The following is a 23498-nucleotide window of genomic DNA, read 5'->3' as shown; positions in this document are numbered from 1 at the left end:
GTACCCGGCCCCTAAGTCCCTCAAGTCTGTCTCATTAAATTGAGTTGTGAGGTATATGCATGTGCCTGTGTGTTATGCAGAGGCAGGACAGGATGGAGGGGAGGTAATAGCCAGGGGGCTAAGGCAGTCAGGCCAACAGGAAGTGCAGTGTGGGATGGGAATGGGAACTGCTGAGGAGAAATAGGACACAGGTGGTCCCAGGAGAGTCTTTGATGAAATAAAGTTTCAGAGGGGAGTATGGTGGACATTTTGAGCAGAGAGGAGCTAGGCAGGACAGCAGATGGGGCTAGGGAGCATAGTGACTCAATACAGGGCAAGTGTCCACTTTGGGCCTGGCCTGAGGATGTCAGTGAACCAGGCCAGAAGAATCCTGAGTCGGAGAGAAGCTCCTCAAGCTGAGTGTATGCTCTGTATATGGCAGGCTTGGCACCCTCCCCTGAACACCACTCAGAGCACAGAACTAGAGTTGCTCCTGAGCACAGCCAGGTGTGGCACCCTGCAAAGGGAATTTTCTCTCCTCACTTAACTTACTTCCTAGGAGACAGAAGTAGACAGAGAACAAGTACAGTAGGACATACTGATAAGTGCTGCTGTGCAGAAAGTAAAATTAAACAGTGTAATATAAGAGCAGGGTAGAGAAGACTGGAGCTTTATTTTCTTTGTGGGAGGTGGGGGAGGGTTGGGCCATGCCTGGCTGTGCTTAGGGCTTACTTCTGGCTCTGCACTCTGGGATCACTGCTGTCAGAGCTGGGGGGACTATATAGGCTGTCAAAGATTGAACCAAATATGCATATTTCTTTTTAAATTAATGTTTTTGCATTTGGTTTTTTTTTTTTTGCTTTTTGGGTCACACCCGGCGATGCACAGGGGTCACTCCTGGCTCATGCACTCAGGAATCACCCCTGGCGGTGCTCAGGGGACCATATGGGATGCTGGGATTCGAACCCGGGTCGGCCGCGTGCAAGGCAAACGCCCTACCCGCTGTGCTATCATTCCAGCCCCTAATGTTTTTGCATTTGGGTGATAGGCATCAAGAAGTGTAAAAGCTGGGTCATATGGAAATTCTATTCTTACGTTTTTGAGAAACAGCTATACTGTTTTACATAGAGGTTGAACCAGTTGATATTTCTACCAACAGCAAGTGAAGAGTATTTCTTTTTCACCACATCCCTACACTACTGTTGTTTCTGTTCTTTGGGGATTGGGGTATATGCCAGTCTCACTGGTATGAGATAATATATCACCTCTAATAATAAAGTAATTGTCTAAGCAAAAAAAAAAAAAAGATTGAACCAAAGTTGGCAGCCACATGCCAGGCAAGCACCCTACCCACTGTACTATTGCTCCAACACCTGGAGATTTATTTTTTGTTTTTTGTCACACATAATGATGCTCAAGAGGTTACTCCTGGCTCTGTACTCAGGAATTACTCCTGGTGGTTCTCAAAAGACCATATGGGATATTAGGGATCGAACCTGGGTCGGCTATGAGCAATGCAAGCATCCTACACACTGTACTATCTCTCTGGCTCCTGGAGCTTAATGAAAAAACTATGTTTTGGATGAGATCCAGCAGCACCCAGAAATTACACTTGGCTGTGTTTAGGAGACCATGCTGTGCCGGGGATCCAACAGGGTTAGGGTTTCATGCAAGGAAAACTCCTTATCCCATGTATTATCCCTCTAGCTCCTGGAGATTAATTTCAGGTGATAGGAAAAGCCTTTCTGAGTAGGTGAGACTGGAGTCGAGACTTGAATGATGAAGCTCTATGTGAAAACTGAAGAATTATGTGTCCATGCTGATTGAAAAATTAACAAATGTCTCCCTCAGTTGCAGGTTGGCTGGCCATGCATATTTAGGGCCAGAATGAAGAATGTAAGAGAAATTAGGTGCCTTGATATAAAGGCCTGGGAGAACAGGTTTTACAGAAAACCCAAAAATTCTGCATTGCCTTTTTTTTGTTTTTGGGCCACACCCTGCAGTGCTGAGGGGCTGGGTGGAAAACCACACCGGACAGTGGTCAGGGGACCATGTGGTGCCAAGAACCAAACCAGGTCACAGTATGCAAGGCAACTGGCTAACCCTTGTACTACTGAGGTGCACATTTGTCAGAGAGTTCTTCTTCACTTAGGCTAGGATCTCCCCATGTCTCAAAAAGCCTGCCTTCTAGCCTCTGAAAACCAATAGTACAGAACCATATTCTAGAACCAAGTTTTCAAATGTGCCTCCTAGAGTTTCCTGACCCATAATGTGGAGGGAAGATTGGGTGATAAGTGGTTGGAGAAACAGTACAGGAGCTAAGGTACTTGCTTTATATGCAGCTTACCCTGGACAGATCCTTAACACTACACATGTTGCCCAAACACTGCCAAGTGTGACCCCTGAGCACAGAGACAGGAGTAAGCCCTGAGCACTGCTGGGTATGGCCAAATATTAAAAAGAAAAAGGAAAAAGAAAACCAAGATCGTCCATCTGGGGAGATAGTTCAAGTGGTAGACACAGTGTTCTGGGTTTGGTTCCAAGCACAGCAAATCTCCCAATTACCACTGGGTAGAGCCTTAGTGGTTCTTGAGGTTCTTGTGACAGAGCACTGCTGGACACTGTCAGGTCTACACTGTTGGGATGAGCAGAGCTGGGAATGGCCCCTGGGAATCCCAGCACCACTGGGTGTGTCATTATTTTTTTTGGGGGAAGGGCACGGTGGGGATCGGCTTTTTAGGCTACACCTGTCAGTGCTCAGGGTTTACTCCTGGTTTTGTGCTCTGGGAGAACTCCTTGTGGACTTAAGGAACCATATGGGGTGCCAGGGATCAAACCCCTTTCCAGCCCAGGATGTCACCTACTGGAAAAAGAGTGAATACTGGCCACTGAAATAGAAGCATGGCTCAAAGGACTGGAATTCATGCTCTGTGTATGAGCACCCTGGGGTCAATCCCAGCACCACATGGAACCCCCAACTACTGCCATGTTTGACTCCTAAGCACCCCCACAATACAAAATTGCAAGTCAAATGCTGGTCACTATTAATGACATTTCTATAGGCCACTGACTTGAGAGGGGACAGCACTGGAGAGGGTAGAGTCCACATTCAGCTTCCCGTCCACAGATTGAAGGCTGACTTAACATCACATTCTGCATTGCAAAACTGGGTCTACAGCACTTTCCGTAGCTCTAATCTACACATCTTCAACTTGTTTATAAATAACATTGACCTTTTTCAAAAAGCCAAAAATGTCTCACCATTTTTCCCTAAAAGGTTAAGGGGCTGGTTAAGATAATTCTGCAGGTAAGGTGCTTGCCTAGCACACATTCAACCCAGATTTGATCCCATTACTACAAATGGTCTCCCGAGTATACCAGGAGTGACCACTGAGCAGAGTCACTCAGCCCCAAGCACAGCCAGGTATGGCCCCAAACAAGTGAAAGGTTAGTCTAGAGAGAAGGGACCATAAACCTGAGCTGGAGCTCTTGAGCCTTTCTGGCCTTAGGACCACAAACCACCTGTGACGAAAGGCAGAAGGCAGGTTGAGGGGAAGTTAATCCGGTTTTGGCAAGAGTCTATGTTCTACCTTAAGCCCAAATGGTGAGAGAAGTGAGTCACTTAGTGATAGCTCCCATGTCAATCACTCTGGTGTCATAAGGATCTAGATAAGGTAGAGGAAAGAGGGCAGAGGAGGGGCTGGAGAGATAGAACAGGCAAAGTACTTCCTTACATGAACCAACCTGGGTCTGATCCCTGGCACCCTATATGGTCCCCTTACCACTGCCAGGCTTAAACCCTGAACATAGCCAGATGAGATCTCAAAACAAAACAATACAAAAGAAGGGCATGAGGTGGGGACAGGGGTTGATCTGGAGAAAAGGTTCAAAAACCATCTTTGCAAAAGTTTGTGCCAAACTTCCTCAGAACTCTGAGCAGTGATGAATAGAAAGAGGAAGGGGTCCAGACAAATTTAGACTTGAGGTCAAGAGAACAAACCCAAAGCACACAGGTTTCCTTTACCAAACTTTATTGAATTTTGCATCACTATAGGTGTTTCTTACTGTATCCTGGATTCAGGGAGGTGGTAAAGTGGCACTGGCAAATTTGGGGATCTGATCTCCCAAAAGTACCTGCCGCTCTACCCCTGATTCTGCAATGGCTGCCAGGCGGATCACTCCTCCACTGGAGCCATCCCTCTCCATGGCCAAAGCGAGAGCTGTGGATTAAAGAAGAGAGTTGCAATTCAATCAGAAGCTGGGATTGGTGCAAGAAACAAGGGACTCTGGCCTAACTTGGGTAGGGAGGTTGTTCTCACCATTAGCAGTGAACTGCAAACATTCTTCCTTGGTCATGCCTTCCCGGTAGGTCGCATCGACATAGCCATAGATATAGGAGCTCCCAGAGCCCCCGATGGCAAAGGGCTGCTTTACCATCATACCCCCCATGGGCACGGAATATACCTGAGGGATGGGAGAAAGAGAAAAGTCATAATTGTCCCCCTCTCCTGCAATGTATGTACCTTCATCCATCCACTGTGGGATGAGTCTGGGGAGATTCTGTGAGGCACACAGGAATAAGAAAAAAAAAAAAATAGCCTGGGTAAGGAAAATTAAAGCGGAAGCAATGGGAATTATCTGACCTGCCCTCCTTCTTGGTGATCCCAGCCTGCAATGATTATTCCTGCCATCAGATCTTCTCGGTATCGGTAACACATCTCCTTAAAGAGGCTGGCTGCTGTGTGTACCAAAGGAGGCTCATTCAGCTCAATGCTAGAGGTAGAGGGGAATGAAAATAAAGAGACCATCACCACGGAGCCAGATTAATTTAGCTTCCCAGCTCCCAATTCCTCAGAATGTTCTTTCCCACCCTGCCCACAAGCACCTGTGGAAACCAAGCTGGTAAGTGACCGCATCAGCGACTGCCTGGGTATCCGCTGCTGAGCCCGAGCGGCAGCAGAATATTCGATCATGAATAGGGGTCAGCTTGTCAGTCACTCGATTGGCAATGTAGGACCTGAAGGATGGCAAAACAGTGAAAGAAGTACAGCACCTTCTCTGTCTCCCAATTCCAGCCCGTTACTAACAACTCCCTTGAGGCTCAAAATTAGGAATTCTGGGTCAAAGAGATAGCTCAATGGACTGAGCGCATATTTTACACGCTAGAGGTCTGAGCTAAATACCTCCATATCCAGCTCAGGTCCCTGAGCTCTGAGGAGTGGGGTCCAAAACACAAAGTAATAGAAGTTCCACTATTTCCTATTCTCATCCAAACTCATGCAAGCTGAAGGGACTTTTGCATGAGTTTCATCAAAGGGTGAAAGGAAGGATTAGAAGCTGTAACAGACCCTCGTTTCCAGGGAGAGGAGAAATCATCACAGTGGTCTGTGAGGTAAGGATGGGCCAGCAAGGAAGGTAAACACGGGAAGGACTTTCACATCTGTCTTGCTAAGGCTTACCCAGTGGTTGTTCTGGAGTCGGCCCCCAGAACCACGCCCCCGTCGAACTGCACCGCCATGATAGTTGTCTGGAAAAAAATTTAAAAATCGAACCTGTGCTATCCCAGGCACCAGCCTACACACACCTCAAAGATCCCTCTACGTGGTTCCCCAGAGCACAAAAACTGTGCGCCGCGGAACCATCATCAGATCTCATGAGTGCCTTAACGTCCCGCTTCTGCTAGAATCCCACTCAAAACTCCAAAGGCCGAGTCTGCCCTTAGGCCCCCTAAGAATCCATAAAAATCCACAATTACACGTTCTCACCTTACTTCCCCCTCCCGGCGCTGACACTAAACTCCCACATCCCCGGCGCATCCGCTGCCCCGCAAGGCAAACCCGCCTCCCCTCCCCCGTCATCCCACCCCACTCAGCCCTGCATCCCTCATCGAGTTTCGTCTCGAGCACATTTCCCGAGTCTCGAGTCGTTTCTCACCCCTGTGGAGACTTCCCGGCTTCCCCAGTCGGGGGTAAGGGCCTGCGCCCCCCAGGCATGTTCTGCACCCGCGCTCGGTGCAGCTACTAAGGTGGCCGCCATCTTCCTCATCCAGTGCTGCCGTAAGGCGACTGTCGCAAAGCGCTCTGTCACTCTCTTTCGTCGTGCTGCGCCGCGCTTGACGGCAGAAGGGGAAAGAAATGTGTCGGGAAGTTACTTTAGCGTCGTTTCTTTGGAAACGTAGTAGATAAAAAACAACAGAACAAAAACAATCAGCAAGGACGACGTCTCCCATGTGCCGGCGTAGCATAGATCTGGAGAAAGACCTGATCTGGAGCTGCAGTACCCCGAGCCTCCGAGGGGTTGAGGAAGGAGAATGCGTACTTGGCTTTGTGAGGCTCTGAGTTCAATCCCCTGCACCGCCAAACCCAAGGCGAACCAGCTAACCAACCAACCAAACAAACAAAAACCCGAAAACAAATCGTCTACAACCAAAAGAGCCTCGAAGATAAGAGTCTCTGAACTAGAATGAGCACATTAGGGTCGATAGTACAGCGGGTAGGGTGCTTTCCTTGAAGGCGACCAACCCTGGTTTGACCCCTGGCTTTCCATATGGTCCTCTGAGCACCGCCAGGTATGACCCTTGTGCATTGCCGGATGTGGCCCCCACGCCACTCCCCCCAAAAAGAATGAGCACATTATATATATATATATATACATATATATATATATATGAGATGCTGAGGATTGAACTCATGTCAGCCATGTGCAAGACAAGCTCCCTACCCGCTGTACTGTCTCACTCGCCTCAGAAACACTTTATTTAATTTTTAAAAATTTGCTAATGTTTGAATGTGTGTAGCTTTATTATTTTTAAAATCTATTTTGTTATTTTTTTATTTTAATGAATCACCGTGAGATACAGTTGCAGACTTATAAACTTTCATGATTGCATTTCAGTCAAACTCAGAAACACTTTAATATTTTAAAAAATTATCTTTCTATAGCAGCACCTCATTCCGTCTCCATACCACCCTTGTATGAGTATTTCAGTTTCTCAGATTCTTTTAATTGCTGTGTGTCTTTTTGTTCTGAGAACACATGGGGGATGCAAGATGGGTATGGGGCTTCTTCAGCAGTCCTGGGGGACCAACTGATGTTGGGGATACAGCAGAGGTTCAAAGCATGCAAGACAAGCACCACCCCTTTTTATTGTGATAGTATATATATATACATATATATACGTGTGATAGCATATATACATATACATCTATATATGCCAGGTGTGAGGTCACACCTGGCGATGCACAGAGGTAACTCCTGGCTCTGTGCTCGGAATTACTCCTGGCCGTATTCGTACTCAGGGTACCATATGGGATGCCGGGGATCAAACCCAGATCAGCTGTGTGCAAGGCAAATGCCCTTCCCGCTGTCCTATTGGTCCGGCCCAGATTTACAATATTAGTAATGATACCTTCATACATACATTTATCCCAAGAATGACAACTTCCCTCTATTAGTGTCCCAAGGACCCCTCTCATCAGCCTCCACCTCTACCCCAGGTGTAGATCAACCGAGGAAAGCTCCTTAACCCCTGTAATATCTCTTGCTCACCCTGTGCATCTTTGAAGATGGGGGTGCAGTGGTTGGGTTACCCTGTAGAGCTTACTTTTAGCTCTGTGCTCAGGGATCACTTTTGGAAATACTGGGAGACTATAAACAGTGCTGAGGATAAAATAGGGGTCAGCTGCATATAAGGCAAGGGCCTATTCCCTACACTATATCTCTAGTCCCTCCTGTGTATCTTTTTAAAAAATTCAATCAAATAGACACAAAATGGTTCCTGTTATATGTGGGAAATTAAAAAATATAATCGGAGAACAACAAATGCTCAAGCCAACAGAAACTGAAATCTGGTCTTCAGTAGGAAATTTATCACAGGGGCACGATGGATGGATGGATGGGGGTATCAGTAGAATGTGGAGGGGTACTAGGATAAGGTTGAGGGAAGTGGACATTCTGGCAGAGAGTATGGTGCTAGAATGTTTTATGCAGAAAACTTCACCATTAACAGTAAACCACAGTGCTAAAATTAAAAAAGTTACTGCAAAAAGTCAATCATATTGGGAGTGAAGTTTAGAGGATTTTTCTTTTTTGCTTTTCCTAAATGATTAATAATGCATGGATTTTCATATGCTAATTGACCCACTCCTTTTGGATGTAGAGGACACATTGGTATGCTATGAGACTACAGCAGCATTAGGCACTAGGTGCTGGGGATGGAACGTGGGCACCCACTTGTAATAGTTCTTTTTTTCTTTTCTTTTTGGGTCACACCCAGCGATGCTCAGGGGTTACTCCTGGCTCTGCGCTCAGGAGTTACTCCTGGCGGTGCTTGGGGGACCATATGGGATACCGGGGATCAAACCTGGGTTGGCCACATGCAAGGCAAACACCCTACCCACTGTACTATCTCTCTAGTCCTGTAATAATTTTTTTTTTTGCTTTTTGGGTCACACCTGGTGATGCACAGGGGTTACTCCTGGCTCTGCACTCAGGAATTATTCCTGGCGGTGCTCAGAGGACCATATGGGGTGCTGGTACTGGGAATCGAACCCAGGTCGGCCGCGTGCAAGGCAAACGCCCTACCTGCTGTGCTATTGCTCCAGCCCCTGGCCCTGTAATAATTCTTAAAGTCTTCTAGCTCACCCCAATTTGGAGGGAATGTGAGGATATGGGTCATACACATGATGCTCAGGGGCTACTCCTGACTTTGTTCTCAGAGATTACTCCTGGAAGTGCTTAGGGCTTATTGGCTCTGTACTCAGGGATCATTGCTACTTATGGTATCTGGGGATCTTTGGTGCTGGGAACTAAACTAGGGTTGACCATGTGCAAGACAAGTGCCTTATCTCCTGTACTATCACTTTGGTTCACTTCTACTTTTATTAGCTTTTTGGGTCACACCCGGTGATGCTCAGAGGTTATTCCTGGCTCTGTACTCAGGAATTAGTCCTGGTGGTGCTTGTGAGACTGTACTGGATGCTGGAGATCAAACCTAGGTCGGCCACCTGCAAGACAAGTGTTCTACCCACTGTACTATTGCTCTGGTCTCACTTCCATTTTTCTAAAACAATGTATTATAGGGGTCTCCCTTGTGGTATTGGTAGGCCATGCAGGCAGAGCAGGGACAAAACTCCTTGTCTTTCACATATAAAGGCAAGCATCCCATTTATCTGAGCTCTTTATCAGACCCCTAATTGACCACATTGTTTTGGTAGGGGAGTTTGTTTCATGTGGTGGTGCTAGGTGCCTCTGTACTCAGAGGTTGCCTCAGTTGGAGCTCAGGGGACACCTGGTTCTGGTATTGAAACAGACTCCTGCATGCACAGCAGGCTCGCATTCTGTTGAGCTATCTCTCTCTGGACCCCAGCCCCCAAATTTCTTGAGAGTCTTTAATTTGTTGGGGGTGCACTTAGTAAGTAGACCATATATAGTGCTGGGAGTTGAACAGGGGTCAACCACATGCAAGGCAAATTCTTTTACCACTGTACTATCTCTCCAGCTCACTATCCTCTACTTTAAACAGATTAATAATTTAAAATAATTAAATCAATAATAATTATTATATTTATATAACAACAATTTATATAATAATTAAATTAAATAATTTAAATTAATAATTTAAAATAATAATTATTTTTTTTTTACATTATGGGTCACCACCTGGCAATGCTCATGGATTATTTCTGGCTCTGCACTTAGGGATTGCTCCTGGCAGTGCTCAGAGGATCATATGGGATGCCGGAAATAGAACCCTGGTTGGCTATGTGCAAAGCAAAGACCCTAACTTCTATGTTACCGCTTTGGCCCCTAAACAAATTATCTTATGGTCAGGGAGATTTTTTTGATGAGCTTCTCCTGGCACAGTGCTCAAGGAAGCTGGGGAATCAAAGCATGAACTATCTTCTCAGCACTACTTTGTTTAATAATCTCCACTTCTTGTGATGACAGGGGGTGCACACATGCCTGGCTAAAGTGTTTAGCTGTGGGGGCTCACTGGGGTCATACTTTAGATAGTGGCGCTTGCACACTTAGCAGTGTGGAGCTCACTGAGGTTTGCACTGCTTTAGTTGCTGTGCTTACACATGCTCATTAGGGCTGACAATCTTCATATCTGGAAATTTGCAGGGGTTACATTCAGGGCTTATCCTGAAATGGATAAGCCTCACCCTGGGTGGGAAAACATCTTCATGATCATGGCATCTCCCCTGCCTGTGTAAAAATCACACATCTGGGCTGGAACTGATAGGGTGCTTGCCATGCACATGGCCATTCCCTGGTGCCCCATGTGGTCCCTTGAGCCCACCAGGAGTGCTCTCTGAGCTCAGAGCCAGGAGTAACTCCTGAGCACAGCTGGGTTTGGCCTCCTCCCCCAAATAATCATGCATCATTTTTCAGTTGCTGTGGTTTCTGGAGGTTTCACCCCTGACTTTTTTGGGTTTTGGGCCACACCTGGAAGTGCTCAGGGGTTACTCCTGGCTTTACACTCAGGAATACTCCTGTGGGGGTTGGGGGGACCATACAGGATGCTGGGGATAGAACCCTGGTTGGCTGCATGCAAGGCAAGCAAGCACCATATATGCTGTACTATCGCTTCAGCCCTGCACCTCTTTTTGAGGTACTTGCATATATCTGGCAGCAATGCTGCTGGAAATAGCTTTTGGTACCAGAGATCATAGAGACAGTTGCAGGATGAAACTCAGTGCATATGGGGCCACAAAGACTTGAGCTTGTGACCATACTTGCACGTTAGATGTTCACTGTGCTCTGCATCCTAACCACTCATGTTTACTTTGGAAAAACATCTGTTTAGGTCCTTTATCCTTTTAAAAATAGGGTTGTTGGCCAAAGAGATAGCACTGGGGTTAAGGTGCTGGCCTTGTATGTGACTGACTCCATTTTGATATCAGATTCTATTAAAGATTCCCTGAATAGACATAGAAAGATTGCACTCATCTATGGCATATAGAATAACAGAGTGGGAGACTTAACACCCAAGAATTGTAGAAACAACTACCAGGAGGTTGACTCCATGGCTAGGAGGCTGGCCTCACATTCTGGGGAAAGGGCAACTCAGAGAAGCGATCACCAACTATAATGTAGTCGAAGGCCATGTGGGAGAAGGGAGTTGCAGGCTGAATGAGGGCTAGAGACTGAGCACAGTGGCCACTCAACACCTTTATTGCAAACCACAACAGCTAATTAGAGGGAGAGAACAGAAGGGAATGCCCTGCCACAGTGACAGGGTGGGGTGGGGGGAGATGGGATTGGGGAGGATGGGAGGGATGCTGGGTTTACTGGTGGTGGAGTATGGGCACTGGTGAAGGGATGGGTTCCCGAACTTTGTATGAGGGATGCATAAGCACAAATGTGTAAAAATCCGTAACTGTACCCTCATGGTGATTCATTAATTAAAAATAAATAAATTTATTATAAAAAAAAAAGATTCCCTCAATACTATCAGAACTGATCCCTGAGAACACAGCCAGCTGTTAACCCTGAGAACCACCAGGTGTGGCCCCCAAAACAAAAAAAATTTACTTAAAAAAATTAGGTCTTTATTTTTATTGAGTTTTAAGATTTCATTTTTTATATTCTAGATATTAGACATTTAAAAAAATTAAACAGTTTTTGGGCTGGAGTGATAGCACAGCAGGTAGGGCATTTGCCTTGCACGCGGCCGACCAGGTTTGATTCCCAGCATCTCCTATGATCCCCTGAGCATGGCCAGGGGTAATTCCTGAGTACAGAGCCAGGAGTGACCCCTGGGCATCGCTGGGTGTGACCCAAAAAGAAAAAAAAATTTAAACATTTTTTTGTATCACAAATTTGAATTCTTTCTTGGATGGGCATGTGGCTCAATGAAAGAGTCATGTATGACTCCATGCATTTGATTCCCAATACCACAAAAATCAATTAATAAAGTGGCTGGAGCGATAGCACAGCAGGTAGGGCATTTGTCTTCTGAGAGGCAGACCTGGGTTCAATTCCCAGCATTTCATATGGTCCCCTGAGCACTGCCAAGAGTAATTCCTGAGTGCAGAGCCAGGAGTAACCCTTGTGCATCGCCAGGTGTGACCCAAAAAGAAAAAAAAATCAATCACTAAATATGAAAAAGAGGAAGCACTTGGTGGCGGGTGCAGTGGTTGGAATTAAACCCAGTGTCTCACACAAAAAAGGCAAATCACTAACCTACAACTCTAGTCCAGGGAAATAGTCTGGTTCTGAGTTTTACTATGTGGGAAGATTTGGTAACTTAATTCAATCTTTTTGTTTTTGGGCTATACCTGGCAGTGCTCAGGGACTATTCTTGCTACTTCGCTCAGGAATGATCCCTGGTCATGCGTGGGACATCAAATATGCTTCTGGGGATTTGAACTAGGCTTGACCACATGCAAGGCCTTAACTCCTGCACCTCCCACTCCAGCTTACTCAATAATTTTATTGTTAAAATCTAATCATACTTTTGATGTAATCTTGAATTTTTTTCCTAGTGTATGCTTTTTTTCTGGGAATTTGTCCATTTCATCTACATTGTTTAATTTGCTGAACTCCCACTGTTTATAGTATTATGTTTTGATCTTTTGTTTCTGTAAGATCAGTACTGATGCCCTTACAGTTTTTCCTTCTGTTTTTTTGGCTAGACCCTGCTGTGCTTGGGGGCTATTCCTCACTCTGTACTCAGGAATCACTCCTGGCTCAAGGGACCATATTCTGTGCTGGGGATCTGACTGGGGTTGTATGAGATCAAGGTCCTTAACCTCTATACTATTCCTCAGCCAAAACTTTTTATGCTTGATGTTAGTAATTTGAATCTTCACTCTTTATTTTTCTTCTCTTTAATCAATCTAGATAAAGGTTTGTATTTTCCATTTAATTTTCCCATTGACCTTTCTTGCTTCTTCCTTCCCCCACCATCCCCATCTGTGAGTTTCCAAAGAAAAAGGTGTGTGAGGTGCATGAGCAATTGGTGGCAAAGTGCTGCCTCCCCAGGCCAGAGGACAGCGATAGATGGAAGGACCTGGGGGAATGAAGAAACTAGGCCAAGGGCTGGTATGTTGACAGTTGATTTCTCTCTCCTCCCCAGCATCGTCGGATCTCTCCCCTTATAGTACAATTGCAGTCATAATTTCCGTTGTAGTCCCAGTCAAGTTCCATCATCCTAGTCTCCTCATATACCTCAACGTTCTCTCTTTCTTATATCTTCTTTATCTTCTTTCTCGTATTGAGGTAGTCTCATAGTCCTCTACTTTCAATCTTTGTCGTCATCTAGTCCTCCTTGTAGTCCTCAAAGTACCAGAGTCCCAAAGTCTCCAAAGTCTCAGTTCTCATCCTTCTAGTCTTCAATGTCTTGCTCTTTACAGCATAGTTATATAGAAATCATGAAGGGTGGAGATACACAAAGGTGGGGTTGAACATTATCATAACAACAGAGGTAAAGCCATTCCTTCAGGAGATTAACTCAAGGACAAAATCCCATCTGAGTATTCAGCACTCCAGATTACTAGGAGATTCGCTCAAGAGTGGGATTCCATCGAGGGTGTATTGCTTTCTTTTTTTTTTTTTCCTTCAGTAGTAACCCATTTAAACAATCATAGTATTTTTTTTTTTTTGCTTTTTGGGTCACACCTGGCGATGCACAGGGGTTACTCCTGGCTTTGTGTTTAGCAATTACTCCTGGCAGTGCTTGGGGGACCATATGGGATTCTGGGAATCGAACACTGGTCATCTGCGTGCAGGGCAAATGCCCTACCCGCTGTACTATTGCTCCAGCCTCCTCATAGTAAATTTACTTATTATAACATTTCTAGTCATTTTGTATGAACAAAGTAAGATATATATTAAGCTTAAAGTTTGGTTCTTCCTGGGGACTTCTCACTGTATATCCCAGACTACAGTCCACAGGCCAGGTTACTCTTTCCTAACTCCAGCAGGGTCCTTATTCAGTTACTTCTTTTTGGACCATGACAGAGTTTGTCCATGACCATGCTCTTGACTTACTATACTTATGACACTTAGCTTGTCCCCTTTCAATGCCAGGGTAGCTTACAGCTTGCCCTGGCTCCATCCAGTCCCTTCCTTGGGACACTCTTTTGGAGTGTTAGGAACTAAGGGCAACTGAGGCTTAAGCCAAGTAAATATGGATGCCCAGGAGTAAATATTGCTTAGGAGTCAATTAACTCCCATGTTACAAAGTATAGCATGAACAGTCTTCCTGTGTCTATACAAAAAGGACATTGTTAAATAAACCATGCAAATGATATAAAGGAAAGAGAAAAGCAATATAAAATTATTAGTGCTTGATGGATGGAATTGTGTGTGCCTCAGGGGCACTGTTGTGGGAGTAATTCAATAAACCTTAGCTCCCTGCGGGAGGAGGAAGGACAACTCAATGTTATCCAACACCCAGCCTGGTTATTTTTGTTCATTTTGGGTCATATTCATCAGTGCTCAGGACTTACTAATGGCTTTGTGCTCGGGGATCACTCTGGCAATGCTCAGGGAACTATATGTGGTGTTAGGGATCCGAAGGAACTCAAAGGACCAGAAAGGGGTCAGAGCGATAGCATAGTGGGTAGGGCTTTTGCCTTGCATTTGGTCAATCTGCATTTGATTCCCAGTATCCCATATAAGCACTGCCAGGAGTAATTACTGAGTGCAGAGCCAGGAATAACCCCTGAGCACCATCAAGTTTGGTCCAAAAACAAACAGAAAGGGGGCCAGAGAGATAGTACAGTGGGGAAAGTGCTTGCTTTGCATGCAGCTGACCTAGGTTTGATTCCCAGAACTGCGTATGGTCTACTGAGTTCCCTTCAGGAGTAAGCCCTGAGCACAGTTGGATGTGGTCACCCAAAACAAAATAAAACTCAGCTGAAAGGGGCTCAGCTGCATAAAACGAAACGCCTTAACCCCTACATATTACTGTGACCCTCGATTTTGCATCTTTGTTTGTTTGGGTGCCACACCTGGCTGTGCTCAGGGCCTAAGTGCTTGGGAGTCATCTCTGGCAATGCTCTGGGGCCCGTGCATTACCAAGCTTCAGGAACACAAAGCATGCACACTAACCCTTTGAACTATCTCTCCAGTCCCAAGTTTTTTTTGTTTTTCACTGCCAGGGATCGAATCCAGAACTCGCATTTGCAAATCAAGTGGTCTACTGCTGACCTACATCGCTGACCTAAATCCCTGGTTTATAGTTTTTGGAGAAGGAGAGGGTTACTCCTCAGCACCACGATGCTTGGTGGGGGAGAAGTAGGCGGGAGCACATGTTGTCAGAGATGGAGCTCTGCGCCTTACACATGTGTTCTAGCCCTTTGAGCTATCTCTCCTATCTCCCCCTTTCTAATTTATTTACATGGAGGGAAGGGCACACATCCAGCAGTGCTGGGGCTATTCCTGAATGGAAGTAGCTCAGGGCTACTTCCATCAGTGCTCTGAGAATTATGCAATGCTGATAATTGAGCTTGGTGCTCCCACATGCACAGCAGGTGCTCCAGTCCTTTGAGTTATCTCCCCTATTTCTGATTTCCAATTTTCTTCTGCTTTAGTTGGAATATTTTTGAATTCAATCTTTTAAAGTTTATCAAGACTTTACATGTGAACTTGCATATCATTTATCCTGGAGGACGTCACATGTTTACTTGAGACAACTATTTTGCTGCTGTTATGTTATGTTATGTTGAAGATTTCTATAAATCTTCCTACTATTGCAGCTGCAGCTGGAGTTGACACTTTGAATTGAAAATATAACCCAACAGTCCCTCATTTAACATGAACTGCTGAGATAATAATGTTCCATCTCTGTAATATAGTTTGTAACGTGCTTTATTAGTTTCTGCTCACATGTCCAGATCATATCTCCTCTTTAATCTTTTTATAGTAAAACATAAATAATACAACATAAAAGATAGCGTTGACCATTATTAGTGTGTAATCAAGGAGAATTAAGGACATTTATGTGGTTGAGAAGCCCTGTCTTTTTGACGCTTTGAATTCCAATTATTTGAATTATATTATTATTCGTTTGGGGCCACACCCAGAAATTCTCTGGGGCTTCTCTGATTCAAGTGCTCAGGAATTGCTCCTGGTGGTGCACGGGAAACCACGTAGTTCTGGGCCTACTATGTGCTTCCACCCACTGAGCAATCTCTCTGACCCTGGCACAGTTTTGCACTGTTTTCACTATTAGAGGCACTAGAACTGTATCTGAGAACAAAGTAGGCAGAAATTCCTAAGGATACAAGAATAAATAAATTCACATTATTTTCTCCTTTGGATTTTATTTCAGGGACATCCTGCATGCTCAGGAGCCATTCCTGGGTCAGGAGTGCTCAGGAGTGACCTCTGGTGGTGCAGGGTTTGAAATGGGGTTGCACTGTGCAAGGGAAGCACCTAGTCTCTTGTGCTTTCTCTGGTCCCACACAGTTTGTTACATAATGAGTCATACTAAGAGAAACAAAGCAAGGAAGAGAGATGGGAAATGAGTGTATAAAATTTTGTTGAATTTTTTAAAAGAGTCATCAGGAAATGCCTAATAAAAAATTTGAAAAGACCAGAAAAAATTAGGAGGGAAACCATTGGTCTATTTGGGGCAAAATCTTTCTGGACAGAGAAAGTTCTCTTTCTGGGTTTTTGTACCCAGAGTTAGGATCATATCTGAAATGTTCAGTGAATATTGGGTCATTTTGGCTAATTCAGAAAGACTTTCCATAGGACCTTTTTTTTTTTAGATTTTCGTTATCAATTAAGAATATGATCTAGAAAATTTCTTGTTTAAATTAAAAAAAAATCAAGGTCAGAGAGATAGTACAGTAGGTAAGGCACTTGCCTTGCATGCAGCCAACCCAGGTTCGATCCTTGGCATCCCTATGGTCTACTGAGCACTGCCAGTAGTGAACTCCCTGAGTGCAGAGCCACAAGCAAACTCTGAGCACCACCAGTGTACCCCCAAAACAAAACAAACAACAACCAAAAAAGCAGGGGCAGAGAGATAGCAGTGGATAAGGTGCCTGTCCAGTTTCAATCCCTGGCATCTCACATGGTCCCCTGAGCACTACTAAGAATTATCCCTGAAATGGAGATTATATGTCATTTCCCTCTTAAAACCTCCCAGCTGCTTCCTACTGCACCCAGATTTTTTTTTTTTTGCGATGACAGGGATGAACCCAGGTCTCACACGTGCAAGACATGCATGCACTTTACCACCAAGGCAGCTCTCAAGGCTGATTTTTGTTTTGTTTTGGGGTCACACCTATGTGTGCTCAGGGCTTACTCCTGTCTCTGTGCTCAGGGATCACTCCTGACAGCTCTAGAGGGACCATGTGTGATGCTGGGGATCAAACCCAGGTTTGCCACTTGTAAAGCTAGCACCCTACCTACTCTACTATCTCTCCAGCCCTTTAAAACTTTTTGAGATTTTTTTGCGGGCCACACTTATGGTGCTCAGAGCCCACTCCTGGTTATGTGCTCTAGGGTCACTCATCACTGTTCTCAATTGACTATGCCGTGCTTGAGATTGAACCCAAGCCTCCTACATGCAAAGTTTGTATTTAGCCCATTGAACTATTTCTCTGCTCTACTCTACCTTTTTGTGGGTACTATTAAAGACTAGTCATTCTGGCAAGTGCAGCAGCACCAGGAACACACCTGGTGGTGCTGGGGTATGTATACAGAGCTGGGGATCAAATTCAGGGTCTCACAATGCAAATCATATTCAGGGCCCTGATCTATATAATAAAAGAGCTCTTTGGAGGACCTGGGTTTACCTTAGAGGTAGAGTACAAACCTTGCTTAAATAAGGCTTTGTTTTCTTTTTTTGGCGGGGTGAGGAGAAATACCTGGCAATGTTCAGGGGTTACTTACTCCTGGCTCTTCACTAAGGAATTACTCCTGGTGGTGCTTGGGGAGCATTTTGGGATGCTGAGGATTGAACTTGGGTTGACTGTGTGCAAAGCAAGCATCTACCCACAGTGCTATCTTTCCAGTCCTGAAGTCCTGTATTTTATGCACAGTACTGCAAAAACTAAATAACAAAATAAATGCTAAAGCATTATGTGGCTTTTCTACTGAAAATAGGATGAAAAGTCTTTGTTTAATCCCCAATACAGAGAGAAAGAAGGAATGTCTGGAGAGATAGTACAGCAGATAAAATGTTTGCCTTGGCTTATCTTCACAGGCTTGAGATGACCCCCTCACTAATGAGAATGAATCTGCTGAAAAACCCAGGTTGTGGGTTTTGTGACTGAAACCTCTAGGCTCAAGGAGTCTGGAATAGGCCACTTCCCCCCATCTCCCTGTGCTTTGGGTGCTGGCAGTAATGCCCACAAACTATCTTTGGGCACTATATAAGCTCATTAACTTACACTGATTTTTTTTTGCTTTTTTTTTGGGGGGGTCACATCTGGTGATGCACAGGGGTTATTCCTGGTTCTGCACTCAGGAATTACCCCTGGTGGTGCTAAGGGAACCATATGGGATGCTGGGAATCGAACCCGGGTCAGCCGCATGCAAGGCAAATGCCCTACTGTGCTATTGCTCCAGCCCCAATCATTAACTTATACTGAGCAAAGACTTACAAATAAATTTTGAAAGAGAGAAACATGCTGCAGAAATGCCTCCAGACCCCAAAATCACAATCCTGTTAAAAATTTAACTCTAGCTCTAGCACCTATTTAAAAGTTTAGAATTCCTGGAGCACATGGCCACTTTTGCAACTGGGCGACATCTCATACTTTATGCCACTGATATACCAAGAATAGCACACCACATTTGATGGGTGTAAAGTAGAAGGCAACTGCTCTTGATCCAAATACCTATCTATCTATCTATCTATCTATCTATCTATCTATCTATCTATCTATCTATCTATCTATTGGCACACAAAGCGCAACCTGTAACAACATGTTAGTGATCCGTTATACAGGGTCTTAATGGCTCCAAAGTGAGATACAACAATTTTCACACATTTTCCTTTAAGGAAAACTTTTCAGATCATTTTTAGTGGATTATTTGTGACAAGCAATACGAAATAAATTATTTAGCATCTGCCTTTGGGGCAGGATTGGGTGGTGGTAAAAAATTTTGAAATAATTGTGGTGGGAAGGTGTAATGGTGGAGGGATTGGTGTTGAAATATTGAATGTCATACATTATTATGAACAACTTTATAAAAATATTTTTAAAAATGTTTGCCTTGTGTTTGGCTGAGCCAGGTTCAATTCCCAGCACCCCATAAGATCCCCTGAGCCTCAGTAGGAGTGATCCCTGAGCACAAAGCCAGGAGGAAGCTCTGAGCACCGCCAGGTGTGGCCCCCAAACAAATAAATTTAAAACAAAAAAAGGAAAGAAGAGAGAAATAGTAATATGAATAGAAGAGATAGTAAAACTGGTAAGATGCCTGCCTTTATTCTGACTGATTTGTATTCTTTTTTTTTCTTTTTGGTCACACCTGGAGATGCACAGGGGTTACTCCTGGCTCTGCACTCAGGAACCACTCCTGGCGGTGCTCAGGGGACCATATGGGATGCTGGGAATTGAACCCGGGTCGACCGCATGCAAGGCAAATGCCCTACCTGCTGTGCTATCACTCCAGCCCCCCTGATTTGTATTCTATCCCTAGCACAACATATGGCCTCCTTGAGCACCTTCAGGAGTGATCCCTAAGTGCAGAGCAGGGATCCCTGAGTGCTGCCTGGTGTTAAAAAAAAAAATTAGGGGCTGGAGCGATAGTACAGTGGGTAAGGCATTTGTCTTGCACACGGCAGGCCTGGGTTTGATTCCCAACATCCCATATGTTCCCCTGAGCACCGCCAGAAGTGATTAAAGTGATTCCTGAGTGCAGAGCCAGGAGTAACCCCAGAGCATTGCCGGGTGTGATCCAAAAAGGAAAAAAATATATACTTTTTGTGATTCCAAATACAGTGGCAGCAGCAGCAGTGGAGGAGGAGGAAGAGAAGAAAGAGGAGGAGGAGGAGAAGTAGGAGAAACATGAAGATGGCAGAGACATTAGGAGGCTATTGCAGTGATCTAGATAATAAAGATGGTTTGACAAGGGTAGTAGTAGTTGTGGATGTGAGTAATGGTCAATCATAGTAGTTGTGGATGTAAATAATGGTCAAATCCTGACAGACTGAGTCTGTATAAGATAGAAGGAAAAGAATCAGGATGACAATAACCAGGAAGAATGGAGTTGTCATTTACTCAGCAAGTAGACTATAAAAAGAATATTTTGGGGAGCAGAGGGTATTAGAAGTTCACTTTTGGATGTTAGGTTTTGCTTAGTCAAAATCCAAGTGGAGGGGTGTGTGTGTGTGTGTGTGTGTGTGTGTGTGTGTGTGTGTGTGTGTGTGTATTTATATGTGATTCTGAGTCCGCAGTAAAGTGGATTGGAGTATAATTTTTGGGTAATTAGGGTAAAGTGGGCAGTTCTTTTCATGTGCACTATCATGGAAGAGACCAAAAAATCCTTGGATAAAACTCATTATTGAGCGGAATACCTGCTTGGTGGGGGGCATGGCACACAATTTCTAGGCTTGGGTAGTGCCATTTACTCACAGTGACAGGGAACTCAAGGAGGGCAGAAGCCCGTCAGATAGTACAGGGGATAGGCACCTGCCTTGCCCACTTCTTTTCCTTTCCGTCTCTCCTGGCGGGGGTAGGGAAACCGTATGTAATGCTAAGGATCAAACCGGGTCTGACACGGGCAAGGCCAGCGCCTTAACCCAGGGACTATCTCTGCGTGCCACAACTGAAGCCCTGGGCTTGCTGAGACAGCCCGGGGAGAGCATGAGACTGGTCCCGCATTCGTATTTTGTTAGTTGTTAAGAACCTCCTGGGTTCAAGCAGCAACACCGGAATTAAACCCACAAACCTTTCTCTGGAGGGACAGTGGCTTCCTCCCGCCCCCTCCAGGCCACCCCACCCCCCCAAAACGTCTTGTGTAACCCACATCCTTGTTTTTCTAAGCCATTATCAAGTCAAACGCCCTAAATCCACAGCGGTCTTTCCTTCTTCCCCGGGATAGAGGGAGGGGCTCAAATCTCACCCCACCCCAAACCCCCGGGCCGGCCGGGCGGTCAGTACTGGGGACGTCACGAGGAGGCGGGACACCACGCTGCGCCAGAGGGCGCAGGCCCTCAGCTGAGCGGAGCCGCCTCGCTGCCCCTCTGCAGCTGCTAGCCTCTGGGGGTCCATTAGAAGAGGTCGGCACCAAGTCCCCTGGAGGGGGTCAACAGTCCTTGGGGCATCAGCAGCCCGCGCGTCCGCCGCCGGGTCAGCAGGCGCCAGCGGAAGGCGCGGTCGGGGAGAGCGAGGAGGGCGGGCGCGCCCTGAGCCCTGGACCAGGGGCTGCAAGGGTGGGGCTGCACTGCTGGCCGCCGAGCTTTCCCGCCCCGAGGGAAGGCGAGACTGGTCCCCCGTGTTTGGGGACGGTGCACTAGGGTATCGTTTGGGGGCCGAGGACCTGCTCCAGGGGCTATCGCTGACGGCTCCTGTAGGCCTGTGGCCGTTCGCTCGCCGCGCTGACCAAATGCTGGAACAGTTAAGCGAAGGCCGAGAGAGCGCTCAGGAAAGTTTAAGAACCTGAGCTTGGGGGCCGAAGCGAGAGTACAGTGGATAAGAACTTTGCCTTGCACGTGGCAAACCGAACTCGGGTTCGATCCCCGATATTCCAAGCACCGCCAGGAGTTAACTCCTGAGTGAAGAGCCACGAGTAACCCCTGAGCATCGCCGATAGTGACCCCCAAAGCAAACCACCACCACCAACAACCCCCCTGTGTTTATTTTAAAGGGAAAAAAAGATGTTTGGGAAAAAAAAAATTTTTTTGAGGTGTAGGGGGCACACCTGGCCCTCTGCTTAGGGATCTCTACAGGCAGTCTTGGGGGCGGGGGCGGGGCGTACTTGGTGATGGGCATCAAACAGGGTTAGCTGTTTGAGCACCTTAATCGCTGTACTGTCTCTGGCTCCAGGAGGAACTGTGGTGTTTGGTGGAGGAAAGTGGGGAACGATTTGAGAGTGGGACCAGAAGGAGGCACCAACTGGTCAGGGAAGGGAGACCACTCAACTGACTAGCTCCCCCCATCCTGCAAGGCATTGTGATCATGACTCATCTCTCTCTTGGGGTTCAGATGAGGAGGAATGGTCTCATTCCCTGGGGTCCCAGATGAAGAAGTACCTCTATCCTGGCCCCCCTAGAAGTTTCAGTTGTGACAGGACCTATGAGTCCCTTGGAGGAGAAAACAGAGAAGCAGAAACCCCAGGCTCAGGAGCCTCCATTCGCTGAGCAATTCAATTCAGTCTGACTCTGAAGAAATGGTTCCATAGGCCTTATAGGTGCTCCTATTGCTGTTCTCTCAGCTTCCAATCCAAAGGGAAGATGAGAAAGATCTGCTCTTGGCCAACCTCTTTTTTCTTTTTGGAGGGCTAAGGGGTTGGGCCACACCCAGCTGTTTAAGTTTACTGGCTCTGAGTCCAGAGACTACTCCTGGCTGTGCTTGGGGGATACGCAAGGTGTTGGGGATGGAACCCGGCTTAGCCACTTACTTGCAAGTCAAGCACCTCACCTTCACTCTGTACTATCTCTCCAGTCCCCTTGGCTTGTTCCTCAGTCGGGGACTCTTGGGCTTCCCAGAGCAGGTGAGGAAAGGGACCAATCGTGATGGGCCCAGGTGCTGAGATCAAGCAGTGGCACTTGGGCTGGAGATGGAGGCTGAAGAGTCCCAGTTGGTTCTGGCTTGTGCCCCCAAAGAAAAAAGTGCCAGCACAATGATAGTAAGAATGCTTGTGCTGCTATAAGGGAGAGAAGACATCAAGTGGTTCCCCTAGGTAAGGGGTTAATTTGGGTGTGTGTGTGAGAGAGAGAAAGAGAGAGAGAGAGAGAGAGAGAGAGAGAGAGAGAGAGAGAGAGAGAGAGAGAGAGAGAGAGAGAGGCACCTCTGGTGTTGTTCAGGGGACCATATGAGATACTGTGGATCGAACCCTGCCCTGCCCACTTTACTATCACTCTGTACCCTCAACGGGTTAATTATTAACCTACTTGTTCCTCTGCTCCAGAGGGCAGCACGTTAGTGGAAAGAGACCCAGGGAAAGAACTCGAGGGATACAATGGCAATTCTCTTCTGTGTAGGCTAGGTTGTTGTTGTTGTTGTTGTTGTTTTTGTTTGTTTGTCTTTTGGGTCACACCTGGCAATGCTCAGGGGTTACTCCTGGCTCTGCATTCAGGAATCACCCCTGGTAGTGCTCAGGGGACCATATGGGATGCTGGGAATTGAACCCGGATCAGCCGCATGCAAGGCAAACGCCCTACCCACTGTGCTATTGCTTCAGCCCCTGTGTAGGGCAGGTTGTAATAAGAGGCAATCTGGTTTTTTGGGAAGAGGCTGGCACCAGAATCAGCTCCCCCACTGAATGATAGTCTGGACCCTGAACTGGCTCTGGGTTGGCATTACCAACGCTGTAAATTGAGAAGAATAATAGGTACTTTGGAGGCCTTAAGTGAGGATTAAGTGATAACTATGTACAAACAC

At 46.1% G+C, this 23498-nt stretch overlaps 1 protein-coding gene across 1 annotated transcript; it reads right to left on the bottom strand.

The window, feature by feature from the left end:
• Positions 1-3993: 3993 nt before the first annotated feature.
• On the bottom strand, positions 3994-6058 carry PSMB6 (proteasome 20S subunit beta 6). The gene is made up of 6 exons (XM_004604922.2): positions 5914-6058; positions 5439-5506; positions 4865-4996; positions 4623-4752; positions 4299-4443; positions 3994-4199 (listed from the first exon to the last, which is right to left on the bottom strand). The coding sequence occupies exons 1-6, from the start codon at positions 6022-6024 to the stop codon at positions 4057-4059; spliced, it is 729 nt and encodes a 242-aa protein (XP_004604979.1). The 5' UTR covers positions 6025-6058; the 3' UTR covers positions 3994-4056.
• Between the last annotated feature and the right edge of the window lie 17440 nt (positions 6059-23498).

The sequence above is a fragment of the Sorex araneus genome, chromosome 3 (assembly GCF_027595985.1).
Source record: "Sorex araneus isolate mSorAra2 chromosome 3, mSorAra2.pri, whole genome shotgun sequence".
NCBI lineage: Eukaryota > Metazoa > Chordata > Mammalia > Eulipotyphla > Soricidae > Sorex > Sorex araneus.
This window is presented reverse-complemented; position numbering and strand designations above follow the sequence as displayed.

Coding starts and splice junctions, on each gene's coding strand:
- PSMB6 (XM_004604922.2), bottom strand. CDS start 6,024: ATGAGGAAGATGGCGGCCACCTTAGTAGCTGCACCGAGCGCGGGTGCA. Junction 4,997..5,438: donor GACTCCAGAACAACCACTGG/GTAAGCCTTAGC, acceptor GCCATCCTTCAG/GTCCTACATTGCCAATCGAG. Junction 4,200..4,298: donor TTTGCAGTTCACTGCTAATG/GTGAGAACAACC, acceptor TTTAATCCACAG/CTCTCGCTTTGGCCATGGAG.